General features: G+C 48.1%; 2 protein-coding genes across 2 annotated transcripts; both read left to right on the forward strand.

The window, feature by feature from the left end:
• Positions 1–6957: 6957 nt before the first annotated feature.
• On the forward strand, positions 6958–7320 carry LOC119961697 (reactive oxygen species modulator 1-like). The gene has a single exon (XM_038788986.1). The coding sequence runs from the start codon at positions 6958–6960 to the stop codon at positions 7195–7197; it is 240 nt and encodes a 79-aa protein (XP_038644914.1). The 3' UTR covers positions 7198–7320.
• Positions 7321–8453: 1133 nt separating this feature from the next.
• LOC119961695 (zinc finger protein 135-like) lies at positions 8454–11777 on the forward strand. Its single transcript, XM_038788982.1, has 2 exons — positions 8454–8566; positions 10094–11777. Exon 2 carries the CDS (start codon positions 10202–10204, stop codon positions 11573–11575), a length of 1374 nt encoding a protein of 457 aa, XP_038644910.1. The 5' UTR covers positions 8454–8566; positions 10094–10201; the 3' UTR covers positions 11576–11777.
• The last annotated feature ends 3640 nt before the right edge of the window (positions 11778–15417 follow it).

The following is a 15417-nucleotide window of genomic DNA, read 5'->3' on the forward strand; positions in this document are numbered from 1 at the left end:
GAATGAGGGGGGGGATCTGATAGAAACCTATAAAAAGTGGGTGGCACGGTGCTGCAGTGGTTAGAACTACTGCCTCATGTCGCCGAGGACCCGAGTTTCATCCCGGCCCCGGGTCACTGTTTGTGTGGCACATTCTCCCTGTGTTTGCGTGGGTCTAACCCCCACAAATCCAAAGATGTGCAGGGTAGGTAGATTGGCCACGCTAAAATTGCCCCTTAATTGGAAAAGAAGAATTGGGCACTCAAACAAAAACTAGGGCGAGACAGAGTAGATTCAGAAGGATGTTTCTGATAGTGGGTGTGTCCAGAAATAGGGGTCACAGTCTGAGGATACGGGTTAGGGTTAGACCATATAGGACAGAGATGAGGAGAAATTTCTTCACCCAGAGAGTGGTGAGCCGATAGAATTTGTCCTGGTAACTCGAACAGTGCTGTCAGAATTTGATGTGAGGATTGGTTGTGAGTTTCCTGTCTGCGAATCCCTTTCTAAGCCCCTGTGAAAGAAGTTTACAAAGGCATCACTGTCAGTCCAGAAATGAAATTCAGGAAAGATAAACATTTCTCCTGGTTTGAATTTGCTGTGTGTAAATCCTCCCCTACTAATCCCCTGTAAAAGGAGTTTCCAAAATTAATCACTCACAATCCAGGATAGAATTTCACAACATTCTCTCCTCCAGCTCCCTGGTCCAGGATGACCGCTCATAACCCCCGCTGCACACTGACCCTTGTTGTCATCAGCAGTCCCTCGATTTGAGGGTGACGACAACTCAGGTTTGTGAGTTTCTGCCTTGTATCTTCATGTGACTGAACAGAGCCGCAGAGCTTTGGACGCATGGGACAGGATGTCCGGTGGGGTAGGATGGGTGTTGTGATAACCTTTATACAGTTTTTGATATTTTCTGATAAAATCTGTGGGGATTAAGAGAGATTTTCTTTTTGAAGCACAATGTAGATATATGGGGAGGGCGGAGAGAGAAATGAGAGAAATTAATAAAACAGTGAAATCTGGAGAGCAGGGTTGGCTTCCTTTTCTTTCCATCTCTGCCACCGCTTTGCATCATCAAGTAGACATTGGGACTGAAAGACTAATCCAGTTTGATGGACAAGTTGTCTCCATTCTGAACAATGGGGAACAAGCTCCTCCCACTCATTGAAACATCGCCCCGACAAAGATGAGAAACGCGCATGCGCCCTGCTGCACAGCCAACAAAGATGGCGGCCGTTAACCCCAACCGGAATGAGGAGCTGCAGCCCCGCTCGGTACAGACTGGGTCCCGTAAACTCTTCCGCGATTTGCGGCTCCCAACAGCTTTACACAACGTTTCCGCCCACCCCCGCGATCTCTCGCTCCCTCCATATTGTTAAACGCCTTTTACCAATTTCCGACCTGAAGACAGTCCTTCTACTTCGCCATTACCCACACTGCGCATGCGCCAATAACAGCGGGCCCCGCCCCTCATTCACTCCGATTCGTTGGAGGACCAGCCGCTCCCGGTGGGCCTCCAATTCCGCCCCTCCTCTTCCTATTGGTCAGGAGCTGCCGTCAATCACCGGGGCATTGTGACGGTGACAGATGGTGAGAGCGGCCACAGGCTCAGGCTGACTCGCTGATTGTGCAATAATAACAGTGAGAGTCTCAGTGGGACAATCAGACAATAATAGTGGAGATGGGGCCCAGAGGGGAAACAGCAAAGGATTCACTCACTTTGAGAGTAACAAACACAGTGTCTGTTCCAATAATGAGTCAGGCTGCAGTGTGTGAGTGAACACATCTGTGTCTGCACAGATTTCCTGTTGGTGCTCTTGTTTCCTCCCACACAGTCCAAAGATGTGCAGGTTAGGTGGACTGGTTCTGTTAAATTGTCCCTGGGAGGGGTTATGAGGATAGGGTGGGAGATTGGCCCAGGTCGACGATCTTTCAGAGGGGCGGTGTAGTCTCGATGGGCCAAATGGCCTTCTTCTGCACTGTAGCAATTCTATGATCATTGAATCCAATGTCCCACCCTATCCTCATAACCCCTCCCAGGGACAATTTACATAGCCAACCCACCTAACCTGCACATGGGATTTGAGGCACTCGGCGTCAGGATCTGGTGGGTTGTTGGGGTCGGAGTCTGGCACAGCCTGCTGTATCGAACGGACGCTTCTGCGCCATGGCTGGGATCGCTGGATGCTGGGTAGTGGAGCAGATTTTCAAAGGACTGCGTTGCGGCCAAGCTTGCCACACTGTAGACAGCGTGGTGATTTTGCCGGACATTTCCGCTTTAAATGGGCGGAGCCACAATTCGAACACGTCATGACGCCGATGTCAGCGCGTTCCGTGCACCAACGCGCATGCGCAGTGTGGTGGAATGACGTATGCACCTGCACAGGCCGGTCGTCGGTCTCGCCGTCCCCTTGGTCGTGGCGCGCATGCGCTAGAGCCAGGAAAAGCGCGCAAAATGGCCACTCTCATCAAGACTCAGGCCCTGCATTTGTGTGATGGCCTGCACCCGTTCTGCCTCCTGGGGGTTTAGCTTTGCCATTTCTGCCGCCCTGGTGTGGGAGTACCGGTTGTTATCATGCTCGTGGAGAACGCATATTTCAATAGCGATGGTGAGTGTGAACTGCTTGACTTTCAGGAGCTGCTGCGAAGGGAATCGGACTGAACCCCGAAAACGATCTGATCCCAGATCATGGAATCAATTGTCGAGTCACAGTCACATGACTGCGTGAGGATGTGGAGATGTGTCAAAAAGTATTGAAAGGTTCATCCTTACCCTGAAGCCTCTGCTGGAAAACATACCGTTCAAAGCTCTCATTCATCTCAATGTCGCAGAGGCTGTCGAACTTCAGCAGGACTGTTTTAAATTTCGTCTTGTCTTCTGTGGGATCCCTCCCACCCGGCTTACTCACTTTTCCAACTTCTTCCATCGGGCAGGAGATTCAGAAGTCTGAGAACACGGACGAACAGACTCAAAAACAGCTTCTTCCCCACTGTCACCAGACTCCTAAATGACCCTCTTATGGACTGACCTCATTAACACTACACCCATGTCTGCTTCATCCGATGCCAATGCTTATGTAGTATATTGTATATATTGTGTTGCCCTATTATGTATTCTCATGTATTTTCTTGAATTCTGTTTAATTCCCTTTTCTTCCCATGTACTGAATGATCTGTTGAGCTGCTTGCAGAAAAATAATTTTCACTGTACCTCGGTACACGTGACAATAAACAAATCCAATCCAGTCCAATTCAATCCTTCAGCAAATGTAACGGAGTTGTAGATGTGGATGGCGTTTTCCCCAGCTGTGACGAGGAATAGTGTGATCTCCCTGGCGTCTGATGCGGCCTTGAGGTTGGTGGCCTGGAGATAGAGTTGGAACTTCCAGTATGCACTGAGGTTGCCGTCGATGCGGAGTTGCGGAGGAGGGCGGACGTTGTCCAAGTCACCGGATGGCTGATTGCTGGTCAACGCTGATCACCTCAAGGTGGGTCCGTCAATTCTCAGCATCCAAACCTGGTACCATGATGTGTTGGGTAGGCTGGGTCTATGTGGACTGCATTCGATACAGTGTAGCGAGAGGCAGACTTCCAACACTTGATGAGATGCAACATGATTTTATTTAACATCTAACTATTTTACATGTTCAACTGTGGATTGACACTATGCTGACTTGACTGGAGGCCTGAGGCTAGCCTGACCAGACTAACTGACTACCACATGGTGTTTGCACTGGCTATGCTCACAATCTCTATCTGTCTCAGAGGCTGGATCCCGAGAGAGCGGGAAGACTGGTCCCCTCTGGCTTTATAGTGGTCGTGTACTGTCTGGTGATTGGCTGCTGTGTTCTGTGTCTTTACTGATCATCCTGTGTATCAATCACTGCCTGTCTGCACTCCATTATATACATGGATGTATATTATGACACCTATTATAATTGCTCCACCCACTTGCGGCCATGTTTTAAGTTCCCTCGGCCCCAAGCACTGAATTCCCTCCATAAACCTCCCCGTCTCCACCTCACTTACTCCTTTCAGACTCTTTAAAACTCACCTCATTGACCAAGTTCTTGGTCACCTGTCCTAATATCTCCTTTTGTGTCTGGGTGTCTCAGTTTGCTTTATAATGTTCCTGTAAAGTTGACTGGGATGATTTATGATGTTAAAGGTGTTATATAAATAGAAGTTGTTGTTGTTGACTGTAACCCTGACCTCCTGTTTTACAATATCCCATTGGTTTCCCAACAAACTCTATCTCTGATGTTTTGCCCCCTGCGGGTTTGCAGCCTTTATAAAGACGGCGGCCGTTAACTCAGGCCTGTCACCGGGAGCAGGCCGCAGCTGTCCCCCCGCTCGATGCAAACCCGGGCCCGGAAACCTCTTATTGGGGTTTGGAGTCTCCACCGGGTTTCAGCGAAACCTCCCGGCCGAGTCCAGCATTGGCACTGCGCATGCTCCAGCTCACAATGCCCAGGGAGTGATTGATGGTAGCTCTGGACCAATAGGATGCAAGGGACGGGTCTGGAGGACCTAGTGGAGCGGCTGCTCCTCCAACCAATCGGAGTGAATAAGGGGCGGGGCTGGGCCCGGACATCCCTGATTATAAACTGGAGCATGCGCAGTGCTGTTCATTGCTCAGGATTGAGGAGGTTGTGTTGAAGGTTTTGGTTTTGAGGTACCGCCGGGTGAGTCCTGAGGGACGATTAAAGGTGGTGGGTGATTCGGGAGGCTTCATAAACACCCCGCACAGGCCTGAAACCCCCAATACGAAGCTCAGATGCGGCATTTGAACCGGCAAAAGCTGCTTGGGCTTTTCCCTGAAACAGGCCCGAGTTAACAGCCGCCAGTTTCTCATGCTGTGGAGGTGCCGGAGTTGGACTGGGGTGAGCACAGTAAGAAGTCTTACAACACCAGGTTAAAGTCCAACAGGTTTGTTTCAAACATGAGCTTTCGGATCACTGCAGCTTCCTCAGGAGGAGGAAGGAGCTGTGCTCCGAAAGCTCGTGTTTGAAACAAACCTGTTGGACTTTAACCTGGTGTTGTAAGACTTCTTACCATTTTCCCGTGCGACTGTGTTTGGCCTGGCGCATGCGCAGACATTGAGACCAATGCTCTGTCCCATCCATTCACTCCGATTGGTTGGAGAATCAGCCGCTTGTGTTCGGTCCTCCAGCCCCGCCCTCTCTTCCTATTGGTTGGTATCTGTCGTCAATCAGTCCCTGGGCATTGTGAGCTGGAGCAAACCCTTCACCATCATTGTCAGCTCCCTGGTTTGCAGCTCAGGTGCTTGTTTACTTCACATACGACCTTCTTGGTGGAACAGCCCGGAGTGGGCGGGGCTTCAGGGTTCCAGTGACCAGGAGAGAAAATGGTGATAAATTGGTTTTATTCTCACTCTGCACAGAGGGAGTTGAGAACTGAACCCAGCCAGAATTTAAGGGAAATGCCAATTTGGGGGAACCACAGATTTAAGCCAGGGAGGTGGGATGGAAGCTTTCGGAAATGGGAAGAGAAGGGTATTAAGACACTAAAAGATTTGTTTCTTCGGGGTCGATTTGCAGGATTGAGGGAGCTGGAAGCGAAGTATGGGCTGGAGCAGGGAGAAATGTTTAGATATATGCAAGTTCGGGACTTTGCCAGGAAGGCGATACAAAGCTTCCTGGAGGAACCGGCTTCCATGTTGCTGGAGGAAGTGCTGACGGCAAGGGGACTGGAGAAGGGGGCAGTGTCAGCGGTATACGGAGCTATGTTGGAAAAGGATAAGGCACCACTGGAGGGGATCAAAGCATAGTGGGAGGAAGAGTTGGGAGAGGTTATTTAGGAGGGGGTCGGATGTGAGGAGAGTAAATGCCTCCACCATGTGCGTGGTTGGGGCTGATACTGCTGAAGGTGGTATACAGAGCACGCCTCACGAGGGCAAGGATGAGCCGATTATTTGAACGAGTGGAAGATGTGTGTGAGCATTGCGGGAGGACTGGGGGGGGGGGGCGCACTAATCACTTTCAGATGTTTTGGTCCTCTCCAAAGCTGGAGGAGTACTGGAAGGAGGTTTTTAGGGTAATTTCCAAGGTGGTGCACGTGAAACTGGACCTGGGTCCCCGGGAGGCCATATTCGGGGTGTCGGATCAGCCAGGGTTGGAAACGGGTGCGGAGGCAGATATCATAGCCTTCGTCTCGTTGATCGCCTGAAGGTGGATCCTGCTGGGGTGGAGAGCGGCCTCTCCACCCTGTGCCCTGGCGTGGAGACCTGTTGGAATACTTGATCCTTGAGAAGATTAAGGTCGAACTGAGGGGAAGCTCAGAGGGGTTCTACAAGTCATGGGCACTATTTATTATGCACTTTCAAGAACTGGATAACATCGAACATTAATTTGGGCGGGGAGGGGGGGGGCTATGTATATTAAAGATGGCTATGGGTAATCCCTGATTCCTTTTTTGTCATTTGTTTATGTTAACATGAGGGTTGGTGTTTGGGGGTTGGTGGGAGGATGGGATTGTTGTTATTGTTATGGGGTTTGATATATTTGTTGTTGATTATTGTTTGTTGCTGGTGGGTGTAAATTCGGGAGAAAAATTGTGAAAAGGAAGAGAATAAAAATATTTTTTAAAAACATTGTGAACTCCTCATCTATTCTACCTTTGACCATCTGATTTTTCCAGTCTATAAGTAGACTAAAATCCCCCTTGATTATCGCTGTACCTTTTCTGACAAACTCCCATTATCTCTTCCGTCACACTCTGTCCTACTGTGTCGTTACAATTAGGAGGCCTGCACACCACTCCCAGAAGTAAATTCTTGCCTTTAGCATTTTTCATGTCAAACCAAACTACTCCTACATCCTGATTTCCTGAGCTTAGGTCATCCCTGTCTAATGTGCGGACACCATCAATAATTAACAGAGCCCACTTTGTCCCAGGTGATGTCATCCTGAAGGACTGGGAATCGGAATCGCCCCTCCTCCCCCGCCCGCGATGCCAGTCACAGTGGGACCGTCCGGGCAGTCACAGGCCAGCTGCTTCAACAGTGTTCGAATGGGCTTCCTGATGGGCTGTGCAGTTGGCATGGCAGCCGGTACACTTTTTGGCAGTTTCTCATGCCTCCGGCTGGGACTGAGGGGGCAAGAGCTGCTGGGTGGTGTGGGGAAGACCATGATGCAGAGCAGAGGCACATTTGGAACCTTCATGGCGATTGGAATGGGAATCAGATGCTAACGACCATTCTTCTCTTTCTGCTGAAATTTCAAGACTTGCAGATAATGTATCACCGGTCTCTGTCCCTTTGATTACCAGCTGTATAATAACGGAGATTAAAGTGTATAATTTACTAATGCAAAAGAAATAACTAACAGAGCCGCTCGTCCACCTTTTCCGAGATTTGGGCTGGGCAATAAATGTTGGACTGGCCAGCGACACCACGGTGTGACTGCGCTGATGTGTTTCCAGCTCAGAAGGGTAACTGAATCCCTTCCCACAATCCTCACATTTCCACGGTTTTTCAATGGTGCCGGCATCATTGTGTCTCTCCATTTTGGACAATCAGTTGAAGCTTCTTCCACACTCAGAACACGTGTACAGTTTCTCCTCGCTGTGAATGGTGTGGTGTTTTTCAGGCTGTGTAACTGGTTAAAGCTCTTTCCACAGTCAGTTCACTGAAACACTCCCACTCGGGTGTGTGCGTGTCTTTGTGTTTTTCCAGTCATACTTATGATTGAAAACTTTTCCCACAGAGAGAACAAACATTTGTCCTTCCAGACTGTCAGATCTTGATGTGATGATTGATTTGAGTTTCCAGTCTGTCGATCCACTCCTTGTAACCCTGTAAAATCAGGTCAGAAATTCAGGACAGATAAGTCTAGTTTCTGGGGAATAATTATTTATTTTGTTTCCTGAAGCTGCAAATCACAGTCCCACACACTTTCCCCTTTCCCACAAACTCACCACAATAGTTTCAAGGTCATTAATACTAAGTGGAGCTTTGAATTCCAGGTTATTCACTGAATTTTAATTCGACCATTTACATTACAGTGTGAGTGCAGGATAGAAATCCCACCCATTCTCTCCTCCTGCTCCAGGATCAGTAAAGTGAGTTAAAGATAATTTCTCCTGAACAAATCCATTGCTGCATTTCCTTCCTGAAGCCACATTTGTCCACTGGGAGAAAGCGGCAGCTGCCGTTGTGTTGGGTGTTGAGGCGGTGCGGCTAGTTTGTTATTGGGGGTGTTGAGGCCCCCACTGGGTGTTTGTGAAGCTTCCCCTCCCACCCACCCACCCACAGCCCCTAACGCTGCCTCCGCTTATCCGCCTGAAGATGAGACAAACAAGCGTCTGTCCCTGGACATCACAATGTCTGTGGAGTGATTGACAGCGGCTTTGGGCCAATAGGAAGAGGGGGCGAGACTTGAGGCCCGAGCGGGAGCGGCTGGTCCTCCAACCAATCGGAGAGAATGAGGGGGAGGGTCGGGCTGTGAGTGACGCATGTGCAGTTCCGGTTCTGGTGATGTGGTAATGGTGACGGTTGTTTCTTCAGTCCGCGAGCGGTAAGCGGAAAATTGCGGAAAGTAGGCACCAATCGATCTGCCAGGTGTGTGGAGTATTTTTGTAAACATGTTGTGCAAGCACAAACTTCGGAAAAAGACTTCCCAGTCTCCCATTTGAACCGAGTTGGTCCTCTCCGGCCCGTTTTAAAGACCGCCATCTTTCATAGGGGCAATTAGAGCAGGACGCATGTGCAGTCGCCATCTTTGTACGGGGCAATGTTTTCATTGAATGGGGTGCGTAATAATATCACAGCGAAAGAGAGATCATTGTAATCACATCATAGAATCCATACAGTGCAGCAGGAGGCTATTCGGCCCATAGAGTCTGCATCAACTAACCTGAAAGACCACTCTATGTAGGCCCACGTTACCTTTGGGCACTAAGGGTCAATTTAGCATGAAGCAAATCCTGCTCTGATTCCCACTCCCTCTTCGGATGTCCTGCCCCATGTGTCCAAAAAACTGCAGGTCTGTGCAGTCACATGAAGACCCATGGCAGAAACACAGACCCTGAGTAGACATCATCCTCAGATCGAGGGACTGCTGATGACTACGGGGAAAATGAAATGAAAATCGCTTATTGTCACGAATAGGCTTCAAATGAACTTCAAATGAAGTTACTGTGAAAAGCCCCTAGTCACCACATTCCGGCACCTGTTCAGGGAGGCTGGTGCGGGAATTGAACCGTGCTACTGGCCTGCTTGGTCTGCTTTCAAAGCCAGTCATTTAGCCTTATGCTAAACAGCCCCTGCAACAGGGGATATGTGCAAAAGGGAGTAAGAGCGGTTATCCTCGACTAGACAGCCAGAGGAGAGAATATTGTGAATTTCTCTACTTGACTGAGCGATAGTGGAACCGGCTGTAAGTCATTAGGAGAGTTAAGTCCCGAAGTATCAGAAGAATGGATGACAATCTCAGCAGCAAATGAACTGAGACTGAGATAGTGATCATGTGGATATGTAGCTGGTAGCTCAGTTTGGGTCGAAATATTTTGCCATGACTGAACAGTCTGGTTCAGACTCAGACAGTTACCAGGGAGAGAAATTGAGTCGTTGGTTAAGGTGTGGACTTTGTAGAGGGGACTGATGATAATGTCTTTGGTCTTCCCAATATTTATTTGGAGGAAATATCTGTTCATCTAGTACTGGATGTCACAGAAGTCAGGACGGTGTGTGAGTTGGAGAAAACCTAGAGGTGATGGTTTTCACATCCACCTGATACCCTGGTCCTCTGGGTGGTCAGGTTGAGGGTTTGTCAAAATTCTCTCGAGATAAATAAAATCCTCCTTTGCCCCTTGGTTCGTACACATGGCCCCTTCTCTCTCTTGTCCTCTTCTCCCACATATTGGCCAGAATCCTGTGTGGGCCAAGACCGGGTGGCAGAATTACTTCCCTGAAAGACATTTATGAACCAGCTGGTTTTTTTATGACAATCCAGCAGTTTTCATGGTCACTTTTTCCCAGTGTCAGCCCCACAAATGACCAGATTCATTCAGCTCAATTTCACAACCTGCTTTTGTTTTTTTGTGCGTTCTCTCACTCTGTATTTTCTGTTTTAAATCAATTCCACAGGATATTAGAAGAGGAGATTTGCAGTTAGGAAACTGAAACCAAACATCACATCAGGATCAGACAGAATCACCCGTTTTATTGGGACCGGAATATTATCGGATTTTGAACATGGCAGGTAAAGGAATCATTCCCAGTGGGAAGAAACTGAACACGTGTTCTGTGTGTGGACGAGGATTCAGACGATCATCTGACCTGTTGATACACAAGCGCAGTCACACTGGGAAGAAACCGTGGAAATGTGGAGTATGTAGGAAGGGATTCCGATCGCCATCTCATCTTGAAAAGCATTGCCGCATTCACACTGGGGAGAAACCATTCACCTGCTCCGACTGTGGGAAGGGATTCACTCAGTCAGCCAACCTGCTGAGACACCAGCGAGTTCACACTGGGGAGAGGCTGTTCACCTGCTCTGAATCTGGGAACAGAATCCCTCGCTCATCCAACCTGCTGAGACACCAGCGAGTTCACTCTGGGAAGAAGCCATTCACCTGCTCCGAGTGTGGGAAGGGATTCACAAGGTCATCTAACCTGCTGGCACACCAGCGGGTTCACACCGACGACAGACCCTTTAAATGTCCAGAGTGCGGAAAGTGCTATAAAAGTTCTGGGGAACTGATGTCCCATCAACGTGTTCACACTGACGAGAGACCGTTCAGGTGCTCTCGATGTGAGAGTGGGTTCAAGACATCTTACGCCCTCACCAAACACCAGCGCACTCACACTGATGAGAGACCGTTCAAGTGTTCTCACTGTGGGGCAGCGTTCAGACAATCGAGTGACCTCGCTGTACACCAGCGCACTCACACTGGGGAGAGGCCATTCACCTGCTCCCACTGTGGGAAGGGGTTCTCTCACTCATCCAGCATGCTGAGACACCAGCGAGTTCACACGAATGAGAGACCTTTCATCTGCTCCCAGTGTGGGAAGGGATTCAATCAGTCATCCATCCTGCTGAGACACCAGCAAGCTCACACCACTGAGAGACCATTTAAATGTCCAGACTGTGGGAAATGCTACAAAAGTTCTGGGGAACTGATGCGCCATCAACGTGTTCACACTGACGAGAGACCGTTCAGTTGCTCTCACTGTGGGAAAAGGTTCAAGACATCGTCTACCCTCACTGCACACCAGCGCACTCACAGTGAGGAGAAACCTTTTAAATGCCAGGACTGTGAGAAATGCTATAAAAGTTCCAGGGAACTGATACGCCATCAACATGCGCACACTGAGGAGAGACCTTTTAAATGCTCAGACTGTGAGAAGTGCTTTAGAAGTCCCACCAATCTGATGTCCCATCAACGTGTTCACACTGATGAGAGACCGTTCAGGTGCTCTCACTGTGGGACTAGGTTCAGAGAATCAGCTCACCTCACCGTACACCAGCGCACTCACACGGGAGAGAGACCGTTCACCTGCTCCGATTGTGGGAAGGGATTCAGTCATTCATCCAACCTGCGGGCACACCAGCGAATTCACAAATGACGACAGTAATTGGATTTTGCTGCCAGTTACATCTAGAAATGAACCATGTTCATTGTGCTCTGTTTCTGCTGATGTTAGCAGGGTAATATCTGCCAGTGGCAGCACGGTAGCACAGGTGATTAGCCCTGTGGCTTCACAGCACGTGGGTCCCAGGTTCGATTCCCTGCTGGGTCACTGTGTGGAGTTTGCACTTTCTCCCAATGTCTGCGTGGGTTTCCCCCCACAGTCCAAAGTGCAGGTTAGGTGGATTGGCCAAGAGAAATTGCCCTTAGTGACCAAACAATGTTAGGAGGGATTATTGGGTTACAGGAATAGGGTGGAAGTGAGGGTTTAAGTGGGTCGATGCAGACTCAATGGGCCGAATGGCCTCCTTCTGCATTGTATCTTCTGTGTTAACAAACTTCAGCCGAGTTAATATTCTACGTAAATGTGAAATAAATCGGATTTGTGTTAAATGCACACTACGGACATTCCTTAAAGGTCTCTCCCTCTCCCCAGTCTCCTCCACCGTCACCTCCAACAACAAGTGTGATGAACTCATGGAGCATCTTTGTCACGAAGAGTGAGACAATCCAATCAGCTGCTTCCCCCCTTCCACTCGCCCATGGGACAAAACTCTCTCTAGTTCCTCCTTGACTGACTCTGTGAGCCCCTTGCCCATATCGTCAACAGCTCAATAGAGTCAGGGATTGTTCCGAGATTGGAATATAGCTCACGTCGTTCCCATTTTCCAAATCAGAGCCAGGGAACAACAGTTCATCAGTGTGACCTCGATTACAGGGAAGAAGCTTGAAGGAATCCTAAGAGTTACTGTTTCTGATCACTGGGGAAGAGAAGGAACCATTAGAGATGTTCTAGTGTCCAATCCACTGAGCAAGTCTTGGGACCTGTTCTTCAGCTAAGACTCACTATGCACATCCGCATGTTAGTTAATCCACGCCTAATAAATAAATCTGCCCACTCACACTGGTATCGCATTATCATGCACACGTTCCCTATGATACAACCCATTCATACACTTTCAGGTGATCTTATCAAAAGTTCAAGGTGGTGTCTGTCTCGAGATCTTTGTTTATCTTAACAGGTTAGAGGGATATGGGGAACAGGTAGACAGGTGGATTTGACACCAGGAAGAGATCAGCCATGATCTGACTGAAAGGTGGAGCAGGCCCAAAGGGCTGAAATGCCTCCCTCTGCTCCTAATTCCTATGTTCTATCTCCATCTGAATGGTCCCAGTATAGAACAGTACAGCACAGAACAGGCCCTTCGGCCCTCGATGTTGTGCCAGGCAATGATCACCCTACTCAAACCCACGTATCCACCCTATACCCGTAACCCAACAACCCCCCTCAAACTTACTTTTTAGGACACTACGGGCAATTTAGCATGGCCAATCCACCTAACCTGCACATCTTTGGACTGTGGGAGGAAACCGGAGCACCCGGAGGAAACCCATGCACACACGGGGAGGACGTGCAGACTCTGCATAGACAGTGACCCAGCCGGGAATCGAACCTGGGACCCTGGAGCTGTGAAGCATTTATGCTAACCACCATGCTACTGTGCTGCCCAGTATCTTGGTTAGTGGCCAGGCTCACTGTAACGAATGCAGGATTTTAGATATATTACATTATAAATATTTCACAATTTAAGGGTTAACAGCTTGGGTTAGTGTGTGTCTGACTGCTGTCATGTTTTAAGAATAATCTTGTTTTGCAAGACCAGAAAGCTTTTCGGAGCCAGAGGTGAAATTAACCAGAGTAATGTGTTTTCAGCCTGGGGTAATGCAATGTTGTTTGACTAGGGGGAATCCCTGGGGAGTTAATGTCTTTTCAGTCCGGGGAGTTAATTTGTTTTTAGCTTGGGAGATGATGTCATTGCTGGATGATACGGTTTTCAGACATTTAGCGAAAGCATTTTGAGTTGAGGTCTGATCTGGCTACCATTTGGACCACAAGAAAGGTATTTTGCTCTCACTGTAAGATAGTTAAAGAAGAGTAATAGTATTTAATGCAGAGCAGAATTGTATGAGGACAAGGGAAAACAAACCATTTGAAACAGCTTTTTGAAGAATTCCTGCCAAACGACATCCAGCCAGGCTGGCACGGTGGTCTCACAGCACCAGGGACCCGGGTTCAATTCCGACCTTGGGTGATTGTCTGTGTGGAGTTTTCACTTTCTCCCCGTGTCTGTGTGGGCTTCCACCGGGTGCTACAGTTTCCTCCCACAGCCCAAAGATCTGCAGGATCGGTGGATTGGCCAGGCAAAAATTGCCCCTTGGTGTCCAGCGATGTTCAAGCCAGGTGGGGTTACAGGGATAGAGCGGACAAGTGTGGCTAGGTAGGGTGCTCGTTCAGAGAGTTGGTGCAGACTCGTTGGGCCGAATGGCCTCTTTTTGTACTGTGGGGATTATATAATAGAGTCTGCAGGGGTTCTAACAGGAGTCAAATCTGTTCCGGCAAACTAATATTACTCTGTGCCTTTGGGATGTGGGATGGATTGAGAGCCGTCGGGTTTTCCTTTCTTGTTATTTACTTGGGAATAGAGATGGTAATTCAGGGTATTTATTGTGTTGAGTTGTGTTGTTTAAGGGGTCATTGGAAGCTATTTTCGGCTGTGATGTTAAAGAGTTTAATGTTGTGTTAATAATAAAGTTTTATTTTAAAATACCAAATTCCTATTTCTTGTGCAATCACTCCTGTTGCAAAGTATTTTTTCTGCACAGCCTTACAAAATAAACTAAAATATTGGGGTTTTGGTCCAGTATCCTAGCTGCTGCTGGGGTCTGGTCTGGGATTGTAATATTACAAATGTAGTTTCCTTTTAAAAATGATTGTTGACAAAGATACAAACTTCTTCAAAAGAATACTTTCAATTTATTCATCTCATTTACACTTTCCTTTCATTGGAACGTACATTAATACCAGATTGAGATGTTACATTGAATTACATTCATTTCCTGCTGTGATTTTCCTGTCTCTTCCCCTATCCTCACTCACTTCTTCTCAATCTGAGACGTCTCATTAATTCCTATCCTCTCTCATTGATGAGCTCTGGATAAACATTCCTGTCCACTACAACATGCTCGAAAACCCTTTAGATCAGAGATCCAACATCCCCATTTAATTCCAGGCATTAATATATTTTGTTTATTTTTCACTTTAACCTATTATAAAAGCTCCTGATGTTTTATCATTTTTAAATGATCCCAAATTCAAACAGGATTTCGGCCAGACATCCTTTAAGGCTGAAGCTTATCCTTTGGGAATCAAACATAAACCTTTTCACAGTTGTAATTTTACTGTTTAATTTTTCTCAGTACAGAAGCTGTCAGCATTTTAGATTAAATAACAATTGTTTCCAAACTTCTTCCTCAAACCAATTAATTTTTTAATTTTTGCTGTTTATGTACACCACTCTTCTTTAACAATGAATGAACGGTGTTTTGAGTGTCTGGCGAACTCTCAGCAGGGAGAGGCTACTGCTTCATGGGACACTGTGTCGGTCCGCTAATATCTTCGAGTTTAGACACGTCTCCATGACCATGTTTATGGGTTGTGAATACACCCGGCACAGACTCGAGAACTGCCGGGACCTCAGGATCATCAGCGGTGACTGGTTCACACTCTGCTGCACAGCCTGGGAAAACCTGGAGCTCAGGATCATCAGCGATGACTGGTTCACACTCTGCTGCAGAGCCTGGGAAAACCTGGAGCTCAGGATCGTCAGCGGTGATTGGTTCACACTCTGCTGCACAGCCTGGGGAAAACCTGGAGCTCAGGATCATCAGCGATGACTGGTTCACACTCTGCTGCACAGCCTGGGAAAACCTGGAGCTCAG

The sequence above is a fragment of the Scyliorhinus canicula genome, unplaced genomic scaffold (genome assembly GCF_902713615.1).
Source record: "Scyliorhinus canicula unplaced genomic scaffold, sScyCan1.1, whole genome shotgun sequence".
Classification (NCBI taxonomy): Eukaryota; Metazoa; Chordata; class Chondrichthyes; order Carcharhiniformes; family Scyliorhinidae; genus Scyliorhinus; species Scyliorhinus canicula.

Coding starts and splice junctions, on each gene's coding strand:
- LOC119961697 (XM_038788986.1), top strand. CDS start 6,958: ATGCCAGTCACAGTGGGACCGTCCGGGCAGTCACAGGCCAGCTGCTTC.
- LOC119961695 (XM_038788982.1), top strand. CDS start 10,202: ATGGCAGGTAAAGGAATCATTCCCAGTGGGAAGAAACTGAACACGTGT.